The sequence below is a fragment of the Perkinsus marinus genome (genome assembly GCF_000006405.1).
Source record: "Perkinsus marinus ATCC 50983 genomic scaffold scf_1104296962766, whole genome shotgun sequence".
In the NCBI taxonomy this organism is placed as follows: Eukaryota; Perkinsozoa; order Perkinsida; family Perkinsidae; genus Perkinsus; species Perkinsus marinus.
This window is the reverse complement of record NW_003205333.1, coordinates 348,593-368,578: the sequence shown is the minus strand read 5'-3', so window position 1 is coordinate 368,578 and position 19,986 is coordinate 348,593. Positions and strand designations below refer to the sequence as shown.

The 19,986-nt window shown below is 50.1% G+C and overlaps 9 protein-coding genes across 9 annotated transcripts in view; 4 read left to right on the top strand and 5 right to left on the bottom strand.

Moving 5' to 3' along the window:
• Nucleotides 1–524: 524 nt before the first annotated feature.
• Nucleotides 525–3,375, bottom strand: Pmar_PMAR014676 (hypothetical protein; the record flags this gene model as incomplete). Its single annotated transcript, XM_002771595.1, has 13 exons — nucleotides 525–590; nucleotides 720–805; nucleotides 857–951; nucleotides 996–1,167; nucleotides 1,249–1,299; nucleotides 1,587–1,643; nucleotides 1,693–1,761; nucleotides 2,446–2,579; nucleotides 2,628–2,813; nucleotides 2,868–2,992; nucleotides 3,049–3,134; nucleotides 3,188–3,299; nucleotides 3,325–3,375. 13 exons carry the CDS (start codon nucleotides 3,373–3,375, stop codon nucleotides 525–527), a joined length of 1,290 nt encoding a protein of 429 aa, XP_002771641.1.
• A 697-nt stretch (nucleotides 3,376–4,072) lies between these two features.
• Nucleotides 4,073–7,337, bottom strand: Pmar_PMAR014675 (hypothetical protein; the record flags this gene model as incomplete). Its single annotated transcript, XM_002771594.1, has 8 exons — nucleotides 4,073–4,244; nucleotides 4,298–4,401; nucleotides 4,627–4,756; nucleotides 4,817–4,865; nucleotides 5,762–5,848; nucleotides 6,736–6,953; nucleotides 6,996–7,156; nucleotides 7,203–7,337. 8 exons carry the CDS (start codon nucleotides 7,335–7,337, stop codon nucleotides 4,073–4,075), a joined length of 1,056 nt encoding a protein of 351 aa, XP_002771640.1.
• Nucleotides 7,338–7,640: 303 nt separating this feature from the next.
• Pmar_PMAR014674 (40S ribosomal protein S14, putative) lies at nucleotides 7,641–8,357 on the top strand. The gene is made up of 2 exons (XM_002771593.1): nucleotides 7,641–7,921; nucleotides 7,994–8,357. Exons 1-2 carry the CDS (start codon nucleotides 7,670–7,672, stop codon nucleotides 8,189–8,191), a joined length of 450 nt encoding a protein of 149 aa, XP_002771639.1. The 5' UTR covers nucleotides 7,641–7,669; the 3' UTR covers nucleotides 8,192–8,357.
• Nucleotides 8,358–9,142: 785 nt separating this feature from the next.
• Pmar_PMAR014673 (hypothetical protein) lies at nucleotides 9,143–9,322 on the bottom strand (the record flags this gene model as incomplete). Its single annotated transcript, XM_002771592.1, has 1 exon — nucleotides 9,143–9,322. One exon carries the CDS (start codon nucleotides 9,320–9,322, stop codon nucleotides 9,143–9,145), a length of 180 nt encoding a protein of 59 aa, XP_002771638.1.
• A 485-nt stretch (nucleotides 9,323–9,807) lies between these two features.
• On the bottom strand, nucleotides 9,808–10,322 carry Pmar_PMAR014672 (hypothetical protein; the record flags this gene model as incomplete). Its single annotated transcript, XM_002771591.1, has 2 exons — nucleotides 9,808–9,978; nucleotides 10,224–10,322. The coding sequence occupies 2 exons, from the start codon at nucleotides 10,320–10,322 to the stop codon at nucleotides 9,808–9,810; spliced, it is 270 nt and encodes an 89-aa protein (XP_002771637.1).
• Nucleotides 10,323–10,459: 137 nt separating this feature from the next.
• Nucleotides 10,460–14,007, bottom strand: Pmar_PMAR014671 (Eukaryotic translation initiation factor 3 subunit, putative). Its single transcript, XM_002771590.1, has 21 exons — nucleotides 13,855–14,007; nucleotides 13,619–13,761; nucleotides 13,429–13,519; nucleotides 13,252–13,383; nucleotides 13,108–13,202; nucleotides 12,804–13,058; nucleotides 12,635–12,758; nucleotides 12,505–12,582; nucleotides 12,389–12,450; nucleotides 12,235–12,340; nucleotides 12,084–12,179; nucleotides 11,937–12,031; nucleotides 11,799–11,883; nucleotides 11,662–11,745; nucleotides 11,509–11,615; nucleotides 11,324–11,455; nucleotides 11,161–11,271; nucleotides 10,911–11,111; nucleotides 10,785–10,857; nucleotides 10,658–10,732; nucleotides 10,460–10,577 (listed from the first exon to the last, which is right to left on the bottom strand). Exons 1-21 carry the CDS (start codon nucleotides 13,984–13,986, stop codon nucleotides 10,554–10,556), a joined length of 2,301 nt encoding a protein of 766 aa, XP_002771636.1. The 5' UTR covers nucleotides 13,987–14,007; the 3' UTR covers nucleotides 10,460–10,553.
• A 1,599-nt stretch (nucleotides 14,008–15,606) lies between these two features.
• On the top strand, nucleotides 15,607–16,441 carry Pmar_PMAR014670 (conserved hypothetical protein). The gene is made up of 5 exons (XM_002771589.1): nucleotides 15,607–15,733; nucleotides 15,782–15,894; nucleotides 15,953–16,083; nucleotides 16,134–16,219; nucleotides 16,264–16,441. The coding sequence occupies exons 1-5, from the start codon at nucleotides 15,636–15,638 to the stop codon at nucleotides 16,400–16,402; spliced, it is 567 nt and encodes a 188-aa protein (XP_002771635.1). The 5' UTR covers nucleotides 15,607–15,635; the 3' UTR covers nucleotides 16,403–16,441.
• A 529-nt stretch (nucleotides 16,442–16,970) lies between these two features.
• On the top strand, nucleotides 16,971–18,353 carry Pmar_PMAR014669 (conserved hypothetical protein; the record flags this gene model as incomplete). Its single annotated transcript, XM_002771588.1, has 1 exon — nucleotides 16,971–18,353. The coding sequence occupies one exon, from the start codon at nucleotides 16,971–16,973 to the stop codon at nucleotides 18,351–18,353; it is 1,383 nt and encodes a 460-aa protein (XP_002771634.1).
• A 1,088-nt stretch (nucleotides 18,354–19,441) lies between these two features.
• The window catches only part of Pmar_PMAR014668 (hypothetical protein), a gene marked incomplete at both ends in the record, with an annotated part of 1,215 nt that continues 670 nt past the window's right edge, over nucleotides 19,442–19,986 (top strand). The window contains one exon of the mRNA XM_002771587.1: nucleotides 19,442–19,982. Coding sequence (XP_002771633.1) covers nucleotides 19,442–19,982 — 541 coding nt within the window. The remainder of the gene's footprint in view (nucleotides 19,983–19,986) is intronic.

Below are 19,986 nucleotides of genomic sequence, written 5' to 3'. Positions count from 1 at the left end.
AATAATCAGGTAGGGCAGGGAGAAACCTGGGAACAGATTCCCGCAGATGAAGGAGCGAAATGAGCTCCTATGAGGACCCATGCCAGAGCGCATACGGCCGGTGATCGACGTTGGCCGCGAAGAACAGAGAGACGGCATTACCAACCGAGCTTGGAAGGAAGTTGTATGTGGAAAATACATTAGTGACGAGTTAGGCAGGAGAATTGACTGACTGCAGTCGATGCCTGATGATGGATACCTGCACGGGAGATTGAACAGCTCATGCTAAAATAGTCCATCTGCGGGGACCAGTCTGACTTGGGCTTACATTGATAGCGCAGATTCGAGTATCAACACTGACAAAAATGATGATGCTGAATGATAACGCGAGATTGACTGCATGGGGAACCGTCCAAGTATCTAAGGAACTCTTGGACAGGCCACTCCAGTGCCTGGCCTCAGAGGCTGACCATCAAGGAAAAATACTGGTTGGTACCTGCAATCGGCCTGCCGCAGGCCGCCTGCGATAGATTCAGCAGAGGGACTCACTCCTCATCCAGATTCCTGAAGGCTTCGTTGCCCAGGTAATGACGGAGATTCTCCTCGAAACCCTGCAGCACCGCAGGGCTCACCTCGATTTCCCACCGTGTAGCAAGTCGAAGGGACCGCCTCCCCTACAACCAAATAAGGTCGGTCCGTTATGACCTCAAAACGATCAGCGAACACCCTGTGCTACTCACATCGAAAGCTGCCGCAAACCTCTCCATCACGGAGAAATCGGAGAGATTGATAAAACAATAGCCATGATTGCAATTCCTCTTGTGGTCTGTTGACAAATGAAATTCATAACGGACCAATGTAGACATTTCAAACTTACCAAATGGCAGATAGAAGAAGTCGAATTCGCCTCCGAAGCCATACTCAATTATCTCCTGCATCAGAGTAGACGGTGTGTAGCGAACAGGTACGTTCCTGAGCAGAATTACATCATGAATAACGGGGCTAGTCGAACACACCTCATGACTACGGTGGTGATATCCGGCACCTCCGGTGGAGCCTCAAACCCCACGCCAGCAGTTCCACAGCCTCCGCAGCAGCACTCATCGTCTCGGGCCTGGTATAATGCTTCAGGGAGGAAACTCGCATGGTTGGGCACCGGGCTATCCAGTGTCATGGGGGCATCCAAATCTACAGACAACTAGTGTTATATGATGGCGATACAAAGCTCAGATGAATCATCGCTCATACGTGGCGTCGACAGATGCTCACTTGATGCTGACATGCTCGAAATAGGCACACTGACCAGATACGCTGGAATGCCTGCAGCAACAATATCGAATCTCGTAGCGTTACCTATACCCCACCAGCTTGCGATGATTCCTCCTGAGCACCTTGTTCCAAGATCGTCTGAAGTAAAGTATCGATCACGTCGAAACCCTACGAGGCGTATTAAAGGACCGAATTCGGCATAGTTATCCAAGTCCCGGCCCAGGAGAAGCCATCGGCGGACTCGGCCACTGCGCCATCTTGTGGCGACCGAACGGTGACCGAAGACCATGGTGGAAGAGCGAAGTCACCCAAGGTAGGTAGGTGAATCGACGACCCACCATCAGGCATGCTCGAGACTTCCGCAGACACAACATAGGGCAATATCGTTTCCGAACCTGAGGAACATCTGTCTGACCTGCGAGACGGTACTCGTGATGTGCTCACCCGTCTGGTGACCACAAGAGCTGCCTTCATCTACACGAGCTCGCTCCGCTCTAGGGTCCTCGGTAAAACCTGACAACTAATAAGCGGAACGCGATGTTCAGCGTCATGGCAAATACTGCTTTCAGAGCTATCACCAACCAGACGCCGTTCGCGATGATCCGGACGAGCCCCGGGGACAGGCTGGCGACCAACCGGAGTGGGAAACATACAACAAAAGACTTACAACAGCTTGAATGGCGGGTGAAGTGCATGGGAGCTCATTGATATTGGCACAACATCGCAGAGACCACAAAAATAATCACTTGTGATGGGGTGAAACACGCCGTCGAGCAGCGCAAGAGAAAATTTCACCGACATAGCTCGGATGGCGACGGCTGGCTTGCCCATGCTACTACGGTGTATTGACGAAATACACACCAGAATAGGAGTCCGCGGTCCTCCTGTCTACCAATGGAAAACTCGCGGTTTGTGCCTACTGATGCACCAGCCTCGTAGGAGTACAGAGACGAACACAGAGGTGCGGCAGGGGGCACCCAAGATCAGATAAGGAGTGAGCAAAATCGTTATGAATGAAAGAGATATGTTATGGAAAAACAGGAGTCAGTATTCTACGACTGACGGATAATCAAAAGGTGAAGCAGGGAGTTCAGGAGGAAAAGACCGAGTCTACGAGTGACTCTCTACTGAGCAAAATTCACTATCACAATCCACTACAAGACGAATATGACATACCACGAGATCTCCTCAACCCACCATCGCTCTTAGTGCGGCGATGGCGGTGATGAACAACGGGAGAATGATCATCGTTTGGCAACGATGACGTTGGCGAGATCACCCCCGTCGGGCGGAAGGCCGGCGGTCCTTTTTCTTTCTTATAAGAGGCTTTCCTGACACATCATACGTTACATACCATCAATCGAACACTTCGCACATACCAATCACTGTCATCTCCAGCTCGAGTCTCTTCTGAGCTAGATTCCCCAGCCATGACGAAAGCAATGTGGTTCGTGTTGCCATGCCGAGTAGACCCGCAGCCGCCGCTCGCCACTACTCGACTTTCTCCACTGTTTTTGCGCACAAACTCTACCGCAGCGCCGTGAAGCCAGAACAGAGGACGGAACCTATTGAAGCGATGGAGAGACGAACATAATAAGTCTGGCAAACCCGTAACTCACTGAATCTCTACGTCAGTGCACACAGCCTTCCGAGAATAGTGTTTCAGATTCGCTTCGAAGCCCTGTATCGCTGCAGGGACGATGGCCACGATTTTGTTAGAAGTGAAGCGTCGAAGTGGCTTACCCTGAGTCAACCATTGCTATCAATTATTCTGGTACAATCAGAAAGTCATCGACTCACATCGAAGGCTTTAAAGAAGTTATAAGCCTGCTGAGGGCTAACCAGGTTGATGAAGCAGTAGCCAAAGTTAGCCCGAGTCTCGTGATCTGGAACGCTCACAGAGTCAACGAGACATTGTCGCGAACAAGCACAGGTCTACCCATCGGTAAGTAGAAAAAATCGAACAAATCAGCGAAGCCTGCCGCGTTGATGTCGCCGAGTAACTCCTCCTGGACGTACCGGTTCGGAATGTTCCTGGATAGATTCAAGCCCTGCGATGTGAGGCGACCATCTCACCTCATCATCAGTGTTGTCGGCAGTTTGAGCAAACGTTCCGAGAGAGCGCATACGCAAGGTGAGGGGTGTCCGTGCCGCTCAACCGCTCGCTGACGAACTTGATGGACCTGGCCCAGCCATTCCAAGACGCGTACTAGAGCCCATTGCCTACCATGTGGGCATTACAGCCAGATGACGATGTGCTGCCGTACCCAGCGTGATGGAGATGCGAACCACGGCTCACCCGCTGTGGTCCGTCACGGTGGTTCGGAGGTAGATTGGGCTCGACTACGCTGATGTAAAAGTTGTTGCACATAGTTGACGATGAATCTGACAACCGGACTCAAGTCCACGCGCTTCTCTCCATCGATAAGCACCTTGAGGCGCGATACCAAACGACTGTGGTGGGACCGGTCCAGCCGCCCAATGGTTGGGAAGATAGGCCTGCTGATGATGACCTCAAAATGAAACCACATAGCCCGACGGCCTCCAGGGACTACATCCCACCTGTAGGGCAATTCCCACCGAAGTCGATGGCAGGCCTGCCATATTGAGAAGACGATGGAGTACCTCGGAAGGGAATCTCGTCACTGTAGTATAGTAGGAACACTGCTTACACTGAGCACATGAGAAAACTTGTGTGCTAGTCTGAGATGGCGGGCCGTGGTAGCCCGTAACAGCCCCAGGCTGAAAAGAAGGGCTAGGCCGCCAACCTGAGCTTCACTCCTCACCATATGGGCTTGAACAATATGGGGCGGCTGGCATGCATTTAGCGGCAGCCATGGTTGCGGTGAGTGCCTTGTCCAAGGTCCGACAGGTCCGAGAGAGCTCTCTGAATGTTGCCGAGTCCCCTCTGCTCGGTTACAGAGGTACCGCAGAGCCTCATGTTGGGCCTCATAGACGTCTTCAGCACATCTATCTCGACGGCTTTGAGCGCGTGCCTGACCACTCCAGCTTACCAGACAATCGAGCAGACGCAACAGCAACGACCTACTCCGGGAGGGCTGGGGAGGAGGGAAGTCCTCGACGTGTCACGGATGGCAGGCCCTCTACGGTCCATAGTCTCTCCACGTAAACTGCGTACAAGGCAAGCTCAGTCTAGGAGCAAGATCAGACTAGTACACACAGCTCTAAAGCTAGAGGTGCAGCCATGCATCAAGCCTTTAATTAACAATTTACAACTCAAAAACGGGTACATTCAACTTGACAATAAGCTTTGACCCGGACAACCCTAGTCCCTCCCTCGAGGCCTTTCAGTCAGAGAAATGAATCTAGACTGATCTCCATCTCCACGTTGCAGGAGAGAAGACCCTAAAATCCGACGAGTCGAGCAGAGAGGCTTTCAGTAACCGTGCCGCCAAGGCGCAAGTGTATGATGTCTTTCTTCAAATCCAACTTCTTCTCGGTCACGGAAAGTCGTCGCTCATCCTCATCCCTGATCAGCTCGTCAAGCCTGAGCAAGAATCTGCCTCATACGAGACACCACACAGCCAGTCTGAGGACCTACACTTACCCGATGATGACCGCACTAGATGCTCCCAACAGTACGCATTCCTGGTGAGCTACAGGCTTGTCCAACGCAAAACAGCACTACATACCCTACGACAAGAGCCTACACGTGGAACCGTATATCTCAAGCGACTATGAGTCGACTCCTACGTCAACCTACAGTCCTACACCGATGAGAAAGCGAATGAGTCTCACGGACCCACTCCGTGACCTGACCAACGCCGCACTGTCTCCGCGCATCGCCGATGATGAAGGGATGATCGGACCAATTCTGTGGATGACAGGTCGTAGTGTATGACAACGTAGCCTCTAAGATCCACAACAAACGGTGGAATAAGTCTACTAGAATGTCAAGTGCGTTTTGAGATGATATCATGAGAAGAATCTTTCATAGAGCGTAGACGTATTTGCCAGCTCGTCTCGACAGGAATCTTTCAAAACGGTTTGACAGGATGCACGATTGCAGTAAGCGATTCTCTAGGGCCCATTTCACAAGGACTTCTGGCCCAAGGCGTCCTTAGGTGTACCTTACGTTTAGGTGGACCTAGTTAGGTGCCTTGCTGATTTCATATCAGATGCGCCTAACCTTTGTGAAAGAGCCTACCCGCTATAAGGTGCAGAAATCGCCTAGCGCCTTACGATTTTCGTGCCTAACCGAGGCTTGTGAAATGGGCCCCCGACGTGTTCAAACCTTCTTCACTCCACCTGCAGAATGTCTGTCCGAGGTCCGCTACCCCCGATCGATTTTTGTGTCGATTCCGAAGTTCATGAGTTTCGGGCCCACCAACAAACTGGCCTCTTTTATCGTTCCAGACCGTATGCATTAGTTCCGCTCAGTGGCTCCTTCTCTCTGATCATCATCCACTAGGTAGCAGCAAGAGATGTTCTAGGGGAGTTCAGCGCTGGACTTGTGAGGACTATGAACATACTTATCATGCATGCAACTCACCCTCTTGTGGTGCAGTATAATCCTCATATGCTTTCACCTCCCTGTCATCCTTATTGGATGGCTTGGATGATCTCATTGCTAGCCCACCTAACGAGCTACATGGGCAACCTATTGTCTTGGCGGATCACATGCGACGATGGTGAGCTACTCTCTATCGACCCGCCTGAGCGATATATCTGTATAGCTGCGATCCGGGAGGGACCTCATCAGAACCGAAACGGGTTTCCCTCAACCAAATAATTCCATTAGTTGACTCGAAACTCTGTCAAAACGGGTCTCCATTCAGTAAGTTCGCAACTCCGTCAATTCTACGTCACTGGGCCAAAATGGTATCGCATCACTAGCGAGCGTTCACGTGCTCTCGCAGCAGAGGCATATGGACGTGGTGTATTGCCCATACCAGTGAAAATATCACAACAAATGGAGCCCAATCGGTGACACGATCATCCCTTGGGAGTAATTATCAGTTCTCTCCCCTAAGACCAAGCCCGCCACATTGAGCAACACCCTTCGGATCCCCTTGCCATAACCGACCGAATGTGCAAGCTTCCCAATAGACCTCTCAGGTGATCAACATGGCTATTGTTCAGAGCTTCGGTCGGGGCACTGGTTGACTCAGAAGCCGTGAGATAAATGAGCAGAAAATGATATTGTTAAACACTTAGTATTTCATGCTAGTGTTTCATTTCATTTCCGAGTTGTTTCATGACGAGTTTCTCGTGGCAGTTTCAATAAAGGAAGGCTGGACTGGCGCTTGTCTCTGTGCAACAGCACGCACAGACCGCTAATGCCATTCAGAGTGGCTCGCCCTCAACGTACCTCCGCCCGATCAATGGGAGATACTCATCGGGCCCATCCATTTCAACTACTCAGAACTCAACACATCTCAGCATAGCCAGACAACATGTATTCGATTAACCGGTGAGAACGCATGACCATTGGTCACACTGAATCATGGATTCAGAATCAATCACTATCATCTTCATCTTCCTCATCATTTTGTGACACTGAGGCGCCACTGCTTGCCCTTTCCGAGCACAGTTGCTTTATGAACTTGCTGCTGCGCTTGACGAAATCTGCAGGGTTCGGGCCATCCTTCATCCCAATTTTCGAGAATATACGTCTGACGCCAGTACGACAGTCGCTGACGTCTCCCTTCCCCGTTGCGACGCTACCCGTTACTTCTAGTGGGCTGAAGGCAAACATAAAAGAATGCAAACGATGATAACGGTACCTCGTTCCAGGATAAGGGCATGTTGATTTTTCCTTATTGACCTTGTAGACAAGCTCTCCGGATGAATGACCCTCCTCAAGCTGGAAATAGATACGACTTTCCCTGCCATAGAACTTCGACTTCACGAAGCAGCCACTCGGTTCGTCGGGATCGGGGAAAATCTGAGCGGTAGCAACTCCACCTCAACCCCTAGATGTCACTTCTCACCGCCAGTGACACAGGATTCCATCGGTGGCTTTGAGCCTTGGTGATCAGCTTCTTGATAGCCCTATGCTTCACCCGAACAGCTTCAGACGAGCCGAGTAGGAGCAAGATGTGAATGGGTTTGAACGATAGCATCATCAAAGGTGTAGGGTGCGGGGTGAATGAACGTAACTGATAAAACTTGAGGGACCACGATGTGTTCCTTGTGGCGGGCTGAGATGCTATGTGCTCTCATAACATTCACTAGAAGAAGACTTCCGGACCTTTCTCTTGTTCTGCGATCACTGCACGAAAATGGTGAACGAAAATCGTTTCGCTCCGCTATGAGTGAGCGCGCGCCATGAAAAATTAATATAACTTGCGCACTTGCGCAATCTTACAATTACTCAGTAAAATATCGTAATCGATCGCGCTAAACCTTTCTTGGCGAGGAGTGTGATTCTCCATACTAGTACCAGCCACTTTTCCCAATGGCCCCTAAGAAAGCCCCTAAGACTGAGGAGCCCCTCCAACTTGGTCCCCAGGTCCGTGAGGGTGAGCTCGTGTTCGGTGTTGCCCACATCTACGCTTCCTTCAACGATACTTTCATCCACGTCACTGATGTGTCCGGTCGCGAGACCTTGGTCCGTGTCACTGGTGGTATGAAGGTGAAGGCCGATCGTGATGAGTCCTCTCCCTACGCTGCCATGCTTGCCGCTCAGGACGTCGCCGTCAGGTGCAAGGTAAGAAAACATTAGCATTTCTATTATCGCTTCAACTCGTTTGAGACATGCATGTCGAATTGTCGTTTTCAGGAGCTCGGTGTCAACGCTCTTCACATCAAGCTGCGTGCCACTGGTGGTACCAAGACCAAGACCCCCGGCCCTGGTGCCCAGGCTGCCCTCCGTGCCCTCGCCCGTGCTGGTATGAAGATCGGCCGTATCGAGGATGTTACCCCCATTCCCACCGATTCCACCAGGAAGAAGTGCGGTCGCCGTGGTCGCAGGTTGTAAGCTGCTGACTTCTGCAGCTTGCTGCCTCTGTTGGTTCTGTTTGTATGGTTGTCGTTATAACGACTCTGGCCCGTTAGTTCTCACTGTGCAAGTGCTGTACTAGTCGCACGGGACGATTCGTTTATTACGGCTGGCTTTCTATTGGGAACCTGGAAAAAAGAGGTCTAGTCTCATATGCTTTGTGTTGTCACTGTTGGCCGGATGGGGGAAAGAATGATGATAGTAATAATTGTCTAAGGCCAGTACTTAATCAGTACCGATTCATTGGGATTGAGACTCGGTCACTGAGTGATGTCAAATCTGACTCACGCGTAAGCAGTTGATGATTATGTTGAATTGTTTCTTTTGAACTGTTACCTCTGGGAATGAGAAAATCGTCCTATTCTAAACAACATTCGCTCATTGACTCTTTACCCCCCTCAAGTGACAGGCAACGTTTTTACCATTCAATGGTAAGAAGCATCAACACTCATAAAGAAACTTGATTTGTTAAACTAGGTCAAGTACCAATCCGCATTGGCAGCGCTGCTCCGCTACGTCTTCTGTAAATCACGGAATAATTGAGGTTAGAAGGGTCTCTCTCATCCTACCACTCGTGGGAGGAAGTACCGAAAAAGGCGGAGACATGCACGGTCGTTACACTCACCACGTGTGATTCAGACTGTGTCTCGGAGTGTCCTTCCCTCTAAGGTTCGTTCGTTCCGAACCACCCTACCGGTTCGACACTAGCAAGAGTGGTGGTGGAATATTAAACACAACAATCGTTCAGTACACAGTTCATCGTCGTCTACCAAATACAACACCTCGATGACCCTCACGTCTTTCTATTCTGTCATCATGGTGTGACGATCGACTTCTAGATCGTTGTCTACTACGAGGACTTTTCTTCCTCGGCGATTTAGTCAATGATTTCCTCCCCCGATCACGGCCTGAACAGAAGTCCTCGTCAGATCAGAGGTAATACAATCGACCAGCCTGAAGCTCACCAGTCGCTGTATCGACATCCACTTCTTTTGCGTCCTTAGCCCAAGCAAGGAAGTCGCTTATGCCCGCCACACGATTGTTCTGAACCCTTTTCCGATCTTCAACGGTGGTATACTTCTTATAATGGTCTTCAAACCGACCGCTCATAAACGATCGATACGGCCGGTGTTCTCCCCGACGATAAAACTGCTCCCTGGCACACACATGTGTAAAAGGCATAAAGACAATCAACAATACCTTTTTTCTCCACTTGTACTCCGCAGTCTCTGATCGCCTTCTCTACTCGGGACTCTCGCTCTCAACCGAGGACTATCATGATCCTAAACAGGGTTCTCTGCGGAAGTACAGGTGAGATGAGAATGATACCCTATTGCCTATGTCAGCAGTGGTGAGCTCACGAGACCGCCCACGACGCCTTCGATGGCCATCATCATCACTATCCTCATTATCACTCGGCAGGAGGTCTGCATAATCAGGGGATGATCGCCGTCTACTCGGAGATCCTTTGCGCTGTACCTTAAGTTACAACATCGATAAAGTACTATGGAAGGTTCGCTTTCCACGAACGTTCACACGGCGGTAAAATATTCTCATGAAATCAACCACTTCATGGGAACTTGCTGGACTCTATATTATGACCCCAGTAGTACCACGATAGGGTTCGCTTGCTCTCCCGACCTCTTCCTGGGAGGATTGAGTAACTTCCAAGACGGTCGTCGGGGTCCTCTCCGCGACCGCTCTAGGGCGTAAATATCCTCCTCGGTGACCAACTCATCGTAACCACTCAATGCCTCACGATTAACCTAAACATCACCAAGCTGTGCCCAGAACCAGCGTATGATGAGCGTTCCCATGATCAATTCGGTCCAAACTCATAAGTTATCTATGAGGAAGTTTTATTCCAGAGCCGGACTGACTCCGATTCATTCGGTTAAACAAAATGACTAGGAAGGCACAAACACTCTATCAAACCATCAACTACATTTCCTCAGACCATAAGCATCCACAACCTCATTCAGTATTGTAACAAAACAACCCCCAAATTTACCTCCACTCGCGACGAAGGCTCTGCCTTATCCTTCATCGATGAATCAATGCATTCAGGAGCTTTCACCTCGGCATTCAGCTCCTTAGAGGGCTCCGACATAATATCAACTAAATGGGATTTGATGACAATACTAGAGAGCGTCACGACAGCAGCGACACTATCCTAACCGATTTCACCCCGGTCTTAGGACCCCCGTACTTTCCCCTTCATACGACTAACTCAAACAAACAAAACTCGACTGTTGAAACGTGAGCGGAATATTTTGCGGTAGTAGCATTAGGATGGCCAGCTTGACAGAAGTAACGAAATATAGATACATCTCGACACCTCTTAGAAAGAGTACAACTCCTCCTTCTGAAAAACACAGCAAATATCATCAACAATTCATCAGCTCGAGAGCCCCATTGACCACAAACGCTAAGCACCCCCATTACAGGTTTCCCTTGTTCGACCTCCCTGGTCTCAGTGAACGTAACAGTCTCTCTTGATGCAGCCAAGCGCTTGAAGCCCTACACGAAATGAATGTGAACCAGTAACGGAAAAATAGGACGACGAGCCTACCTCCTCCCAGTCGTCACAAGCCAACGATTTGCACATCTCCGTACGGTACTCTTTGAGATCCTTCAGCATAGACCTACACCACAACACACTCTATGTCCAGCCCACTCCCACGTCTAAGGAGCCCACCTGAAGTCGTTCTGTATAGCCTTCTTATCGGCAACCGCAGCCGCACGCTGTTGACTAGCAAAGTCGCGATCACCAGCCTCGTATTGGGCACTATACTGCTTGTAGTCTTTCCTTATGCTCGCGACCTCCTTCTCAGACAACAGTTGTTTCGGGTGAGGCCTCCAGTCCGAGAACCACAAGCTCTCTTTCGGACACTTATACCTATACATCAAAATCATCGTCATCAAGCCAACCCTTCCACTTCTGCTACATAAGACGACCCTGGAAACTCCAGATGCAGAAACCGCTCTCCTGAGCATTCCTGTAACCCCGACCAGCTGCGCTCTCGAAGATGTTCTGAGTAACTGCTGTTAGGAGATATCTAATACGGAGAGAATGCGAATACAATAAGGGAACTGCCGAAGACCGTTCACCTTCCGCTGGGATCCCAAGAGACATGATTAAGCATGAAGTGCTCATCAGTGTTGTGGATATCAACCTTATTCTCGGGTGTTAGACATCCAAAGACGATCTCGCCGCTAGACTCGGACCACATGACCCAGTATCTAAGGAGCGTACAACCTAGCAATGGAGAGTTCATGGTCAAGGGCACTGCTACCTTCCAAAGGTGTTCCACTTGAAAAGATGCATGTAGTTGGTCATTTTATACTCAGCAACCTTTTCAACAGTCGCAGGGGCTCCAATCATCGTACTAGTAGTCTTCACCTGACATCATACAACAGTCCTACACACTACTAGGTGACCCCGTTACCTCATAGAACCATATCTGAGGATCACGTCCTTCAGAGTTAGTGTTGATCACTGCGAGTCTATTACCATGAGGTTCCCAATGAACCTGAACGAGAGACAAGATCAGCCGCATACTACACCTCAACGCTCGACACTTACGGCCTTCACAGATCTATTCTTCAGCTCAATCTTCTCAGCAGGGCAACCCTTCTCATTAAGACGGAAGATCTCCAACAGAGGGTTCCTACATAGCACAACGCAGGTCCTATCTAACACCGGGTTTTCCAAAGACCTTACCCAGTCTTGCCGCTCTTAGAGACACGTAGGACGTTAGTCGCCACATAGTCACCTTGGGGGTGCCAGAAGATGTCGGCAGGACGACTGTTGTCAATCTACAGTAACATGCTCAGATGATGAGATTATCAGATCAGCCAGTTTCCTCACCTGGAATGCATTCTTAGCAACGATCTCCTGGAAAGGACTCTTCTTCTTAGATTCGAGCAAGGCAAATCTAGCGGGAGAGTTAGCGCTCTCAGGGACCTGAACTCTCCACATATTCGGCTGCTATTCCCATGGACGATCTAGACTAACATACCCAGACGGCTAGGATATCCCGCTTAGCAGGGCACCATGAGATGGCCGTAATCCCGGGATACTTCAACACTTCCTTCATCTCCATTGAAGGTGTTTCATAAATCATCCTAAGAGAATACCCGTGACCGTCCCCACTCGCCGAATCAAGGACCTACACTCCATTGTCCAACCTCTTAGCGAAGAAATCCCCACTTTGAGACCACATGTACATCGGAATCTAACAAAAATGAGAATCGATGTTGGCATACCTAGAACACTGTCGAATCCTCACCGTGCGCCTCCCTCTAGGTGCAGCAGCAGGAGCAGCTCCAGGAGCCGAAGCACTGGGCTCAGGAGGAACGATAGGATCCTAGAGAACATCCATTCGGGGAAGGATGCAGGGCTACTCTTCATATCATTACCGCAACCGCAGCAAGCTCTGGCAAAGGCATAGTTCGCTTGCATTCCCCCGTGAAAAGATCGAATATTCGCACAGCCGAGAGATCAGCATGGGACGGATTAGTACCGTTCCAAGTCATCATGTATCTATACTCACCGTCCCTCACCGAGTCCAAGTAACCAGTTTCTCACCTTTCGTTGTTGGTGAAAATGACACGTCGAACTCTGGCGTGTTCACATTGGATCTTCTTCTCAAAGTTCTCTCCACCCCAAAGATTCACACCAGGGTTATGGAAGGTGACCAGAAAGGTTCCTCTGGGACTCCAGGCGACATTAGAGTCCGTCCACACCTTACGCTGGGCCCGCTCCCGAGCACCATCGTACTGGATGACGGGTCCGCGCTTGTCGAGATGAGTGTACCATGACACCTCGGTCTGCTTCTCATACCTAATACACAGTTATGAATCACCCAGACCAGGCGGTCCTCTAGCCGTGCCTTATAGCGAGCATCTCCCTCCATTCCTTGTCTAACATCCAGTCTCTGGTGTCCTTAAGAGTATAACCGGCCATCAAACGACTATGCTGGAAATGCTGAGAGGGAGCCGACCATGTCCCGCCAGGATGCCTCAACAATGCTTACATCAGTGGACTCCTCACCCTCGTCTTCCTCAGGCATCGTACCATCATCATTGCAAGCAAGTACCTCATCTCTGTGATCAATAGCGAACGTTCGCAGTACGTTAGACTTGCCGAAATGGTAGCGATCGAGTACCTGTCATCCAATGGCTATTTCAAACCTTCTTAACGAAGGGCTTACCTTCAGAGCTTCAGCAGCGTGGTTAGCCTTGGCAAATGTGACCACTGCAACACCATCAGTGTGGCCCTCCTCTTCGTTGATAGGCATGTAACTGACACACACCTGCGTCGCACGATAACGTCACAAATTTTGCCCAAATCTCTCAAGACTGCCATCGTCCGCCCACCGGGGGAGCATCCCCCAGTACTACATGTCAGGTTCCTCCTCGTCACAACCATCAACCTTCTTTATTGTCTTCAGTAAGACGTGTTTGAGCTTGTCAACCTTCCGTTCCTCCACCTTAGGCAAGTTAGTGATGATGATGGTCGACTGGAAGGACTCGTCTCGGGGTATCTGTCACGATAGACTAAGTATCATCACCACACAGATTCACCAACAGAAGACCATGAGCGGTCTGCGTGATAGTGATCAACACCCAAGCACTACCTGTCCATCATCGAACTCTTCAATATCGGCGTCAGAAAGGCACTCCTCCAAGTCTGTTGCTTGGCATTTAAGATCCTCCAACCGCTTCTTCTGTTCGTCACTGAGCTGGTCTAGTAGTGAAGTCTGCTCCATACCGAATATCTACACTCAACTGCGAGATTAACGAGTGATGCTGACCAGGTGGGTCCAGTCGTCTACGACGGAAATTTACCGCTCGCCATAGTGATCGATTTGACAACGAGGTTGACCTCGTCAGCTCGTCCGTGGAGACTGCTTGGGTAACCAGCCGCTCCCTCCCAAGGCACTGGTTCCGAAAAATCGCGCTAATGGTGAAAAATGGATGGGAAACCCTCTGAAACCGCTCCTATATCTCAAGTCACTAGTCCCACTGAGACCCTCAGTTCTTATAAAGTTTGGCACGACTACAGCTGCTAGCATGTGGCCACCTGATTTCACTGGTTCTGCCTGACGAGCTACGCTGCATTGCAGACCATGTTAGAGAATTTACTGAACGCTTTACTTCAACAATTGACACGGTGTTCAACACCGACGGGCTTATCGTCGGTTAAGTAGACTCTTCAGTACTTGTAAATGAGGGCACGCCATAATTTATCATCGCTAGCTTGTAATTCAGCGATTAGGTGTAACTTCGAGTCCCATTGAATGCTACCGCCAGCCTCCTACACATGTCGATCACGGCTTCACGCCCGATTGTTGTTGGGTTACCATTCACAGTGACACGTGTTGCGAGTAGTTCGTAGCTCCTACAGTGAGGCTGGTTGAACCAGCGGTCGCTTGTAGACTAAATTAGAACTGAGGAAAAAGTCTCGGGAATTGCCAGCGGTTGTTTTCCAATGGCATGTGTATTGTCTTCTTTCACGCACGGTCGGCATGCACCGCATCGAGGAGTTGGGACCAAGCCCGCACCGGGTCCTACAACAACGAGTCTCTCCAGACGGTTTAGTCGTTCTAACACGTCGTCAACCATGAGTGAGGATAACAGCTTGACCAGTGGTGGCCGTTACTGTCGAGATTTTCTCTCCTTCATCAAAGACTCAGGTGAGGACACCCCTCCGGCGCAGTGTGCATCGAGATTCCCCAGCCTTGCCAGGTCCCGTTACTAGTACCCGTAAAGCGCAGCTCGTCCTGCACCCACCACAGCTCGACTCACCTCGGGTACTCTCCCTCCTGCTAGTTCAATGCATCACTTCTTTCAGGCCAACCGACGTTTGTCTTTCCTCGATGCGAGAATCAAACATCTAGTGGCTGAGCCCAAGTCGTTCGGTGGTAGGTCTGGGCAGCGGCATCACGAATTGCCCAAGTCCCGGAGTCATGGTGAGTAGTTCGGCGAAGTGTGGTATGTTGGTGATGATGTCGCTAGGCTCTCTCGTTTTGAGAGACTGTGATCTGTTCACTACCGACTTCCGCGCGAATTTTGGCTCCAAGCCGGACCTTGTCAGCGATCTGGAGAAATACAGAAGCTCACAGTAAGTATTTCTTGGCATCATCGCTCACGTTGCTTTTCAAGTGAAGTTATTCCAGGTTTCGTAATCTACTCGATAGAACATGGCGATTTAGAGAAGAAATGCTAAACCAAGCTAATTGTCTTCGTGCCAAACCTGCTACCTTTTGACATTCTGTGCGAGGCTTGAGCCTGTGTACCATGTACTTCACGTGGAACTCGGAAAATTGGTGTTCTCTGTGGGGTGTTTTGTTCGGAGTGGCTCCTTTCGATGTAGTGCTCAAGATTGCAGCTCAAATTTATCTCACTAATTGATCTTATGAACACAGCTCCTGTGAATGCATCTGGCCCTCTGTTCGGTCTGGCTATTCCCGGCAGGCCTCTAATCACTGACTTCGTCCAAGATACCGAAACGAGGTAACAGGTAGAGGACTCTACTGCGACTCGTGATGCTCGTGGTTTCAGTTGGCATGTAGACGTGTCCAATCCTGGTAGTATATCATCGTTCTCGGTGTTCCTCCTACGACCAGTCCCCTCGGACACTGTAGGCTTGGGAGTTTACTACACAGCTACCACTGGTATGAGGAGGATATCCCTCAATGAAGCAAAGAGTGTCTACGACTCTGTTGTTTTCAGATGGTGCGGCTTTCGTTGGCGCCTTGTCAAACGCGAAGCCCACTGATATCTTTTCACCAGGCTGGCCGCTGAACCCCGATATCGCTAGCATGCCAGCAGTCCGCATTGGATTGGCCTTCGAGCCCTCCGAGGTTGGTCAAATGGCAACTAGCAATTGTTCGGACTCACTAACGCTCCTCAGACACTCTTGCCGAAGATGAGCACGGTTGGCGAATCGGCCGATTTCAAGAGGGAGTTCGCCAGGAAAGTTGCCCTAAATCTGTTCCGGTACACCCTGTCGTTGTGGAAGTTCCCGTGATGGTCCATCGCAGGTATATCGAGTCCTTCAACACGAGTGGCGGTGGTGACGCTCGGTTTATGAGATGCCCTCAGGACTTGCTCGACAGGTGGTTGCAGCGGTTTGACGATAAATATACCAAAGACCCGATGTTTGTGTTTAAGACGACTTAAGTATAATATACACCTTTCATTCACTGACCATTCACTGACCGACTGATAACTTGTGTGGTTAGTGAGTGCATAGTTTCTTCGAAGGGAGCTTTGACGAGCGTATGGGAGAACACTATGAAAACGTGACCTGTATCGTCGTTTTTAAGGCTAATACTTCTCCGATTGTGAACACAAGATGGATACATTACTACGGGCGAGGTTTGGATTGACCACAGCTCCAAACGCACAAAATATCTACATGCTAGATTTGGTGACTTGATTATCTCAGAATATAAATGTTCCAACCAACAGTGTTTTGTCGAAGGGAAGGACGAGTCGAACCTAGCTCATTGTTGGAGTGTACAGCAACAACTGAGCCTTCACTAGGAGCAACGATGCAGAACAGACTCATAGCGATATCTTCCTCAAAGCAGGATTCGAATGTGAGCTCCATATACAGCCTCAAGCTGAGGGAATCTAGCTTCGACTCAGAATGATAGTTAGCGTATTTATTGTTTGTGATCACAGTTTTCTGGTTCGTGTAGGGTGATGATGGTTGATGTGTTCCCGTTGTAGTTTTCTCTCTTCTATGGTTTCGGATAAACGCCACGCTTTAGTCATCGGAGGTGGCTTCTCCGGCATGTTCGCTGCCAACGAGCTCAAGGGTCGTTTCGACGTCACCCTTGTTGATGCCAAGGAGTACTTCGAGTACACTCCTGGTGTCCTCCGTGCTTATGTCAAGCCTGGTCATTACGACGCTCTGTCATTCACTTACCAGTCGATCTTAGAGCGCACTATGGGCATTAAGTTCCTCTGGGGTGAGGTTACTCAGCTCGACGGTGAGAAGCAAATCGCTCATGTCAAGCCGATGTTCTCCGATCACACTGAGGAGGTCGCCTTCGACTACTGCGTCATCGCCGCCGGTTGCACTTTCGGTCTCTTCTCCAAGTGGGGTGAGTCTCTCTGGGCTCCCACTGTCAACGAGGGTGCCATTGCCGAGTCTGAGTGGAAGCACATCGATGAGCGTTTCATCGAGGGTCGCCGTCGTCATATCTTCGAGGAGCATGAGAAGCTTGCTGCCCTCAACAAGAAGAAGGCCAACGTTCTCATTGTCGGCGCCGGTTTCATTGGTGTCGAGTGGGTCACTGAGCTTCAGCACTACTTCCCCAATCTCAAGCTCACCATCATGGATTTCCTTCCTAAGTGCCTCGGACCCCTTCCTCAGAACGCTGCCGACTACTGCGATAAGTACATGAAGCAGCACGGAATTAAGTGCTACTATGGCATGAAGTACGCTCCCAAGGAGCAGGGCTTCTTCGAGAAGATTGGCCTCACTGGCGAGCCTGACTGCACTTTCGTCTGCATTGGCACTAAGGCTTCCAACTGGTTCATGCCTAAGGAGTGCTTGACTGGCTACAACCCCTTGGAGGAGGACAAGAAGGAGGAGGACCCCAAGAAGCGCGGTCCCGGTGGCGGAGGATGGATTCACGTGAACAAGCATTTGCAGGTCTACAAGGTTAACGAGGATGGCTCTCAGTCCCTCTGGGGTAACGGTCACATCTTCGCCATTGGTGATTGCAATATGGTCCCTGAGCTTCCCCCGATCCCTAAGATCTCTTATCCTTCTGAGGAGCAGGCCGCTCATGCTACCAAGAACATTAAGATCTTGGACCACCTCGAGCATAAGGGTAAGTCCGTTGGCGGCTGCTGCGGGCTCGGTGGTGCCAAGGACCTCGTCACTACTTGGTGGCCTTGGGGTGCTGGTATGTTCGCTACTTCTCTCGGACCTAACAAGGCCTGCTTCGTTTTGGGTGCCAAGTCTGCTCCTGGCACTGGCCATATGGTCCTCTGGGGCAAGCTCTCTGCCATCCAGAAGGGCCTCATTGAATCCACTAAGGTCAACGAGAACAAGCGCGGCATCATTGGCAGTTGGGGTTGGCATTTCGTCCATCATACTCCTTTCATGAACTAGTTTTACCAGTACTGTATTCTATTGCTGCGGGTCTTCCCGTAGCCGAGTTTTTTGCTCGTGAAATCCTTTTCTCTGTTGGGGCCAGTAAAGAGTTGTGCACGGAAGTTTTCACAGTGAATATGAACTCTTGGATGTCGTATTCGCTTGCGGTCGTATCGAAAAAATCCCTCTGGCTTCAATGTTTCTGGACTGTGTCCTAAGCAAAAGCACAACAACTGATTCGCGGGATCATTGAATGTGATGATAGGAATGGTTATGATATACTTGTTCGAGAGGCGAGTCCCAGCCTCAAAATGATATTATGAAATAGGTATTCCGAAGAGGAGTGCTGAGGATGGACAAGTTGATATGTAGGCAACCACTCGTTATATTGACCACCAGGCATGGGAGTTGCAAATCAATGAATGCAAATCCGAACGTGGGAATGATATCTCTAGCGGTATCTCATGATATCTCTTGTGAACTTCCATGCGGTTAGTGCTTCCCAAGTTCAAACACCTCAAAGTATCCGGGGACGCAGTGTGCCTCCCGACCCAATCAGTAGTCTTAGGAGGAGCCACCTATGAGAGAGCTACAAGCCAGCCACCCATAAATGACCGCGATGAGCGGTAGAAGCGAAGAAGATGTCTCCTTTGTGTGCACCAGAGCCTGTCCATTTCGAGTCGGCTTACCTGTTTCGTCCCATAATTGAACCGTTTGGAGGAGTTACAGTACCGTTCGACATTCTAGTAGTCTCCATTATGGAGTCATGTATGAGGAAGTCATCTTAGCCTATTCGCATGGAGCTCTAATGAGAATATCATGGAAATTTGCGAGAGCCGTAATTGCGCCGTTGGTCTTGGGAGGGGGACAAATTAGCTATGCAGCGCACAGCTAAATGGGAGTGCATACATATTGCAGCTCTCAGGTAAGAATGTCTTGGTGAGAACTGTAGTTCCTTTGTCTTGGTTGATTGTCAGTGGTTGAAATGGTCTGTGTAGTAATTTAGTGGAAAGTGATATCCGTGTGGGAGTGTGCCCTGTAGGGATTGACGTGGAACATTCGAAGGCGATGTGACATGTGTGTAGTTTAGTATTTGTTTGTCTCTGATGGTCTCTGACAAGCGCCACGCTTTAGTCATCGGAGGTGGCTTCTCCGGCATGTTCGCTGCCAACGAGCTCAAGGGCCGTTTCGACGTCACCCTTGTTGATGCCAAGGAGTACTTCGAGTACACTCCTGGTGTCCTCCGTGCTTATGTCAAGCCTGGTCATTACGACGCTCTGTCATTCACTTACCAGTCGATCTTGGAGCGCACTATGGGCATTAAGTTCCTCTGGGGTGAGGTTACTCAGCTCGACGGTGAGAAGCAAATCGCTCATGTCAAGCCGATGTTCTCCGACCACACTGAGGAGGTCGCCTTCGACTATTGCGTCATCGCCGCTGGTTGCACTTTCGGTCTCTTCTCCAAGTGGGGTGAGTCTCTCTGGGCTCCCACTGTCAACGAGGGTGCCATTGCCGAGTCTGAGTGGAATCACATCGATGAGCGTTTCATCGAGGGTCGCCGTCGTCATATCTTCGAGGAGCATGAGAAGCTTGCCGCCCTCAACAAGAAGAAGGCCAACGTTCTCATTGTCGGTGCCGGTTTCATTGGTGT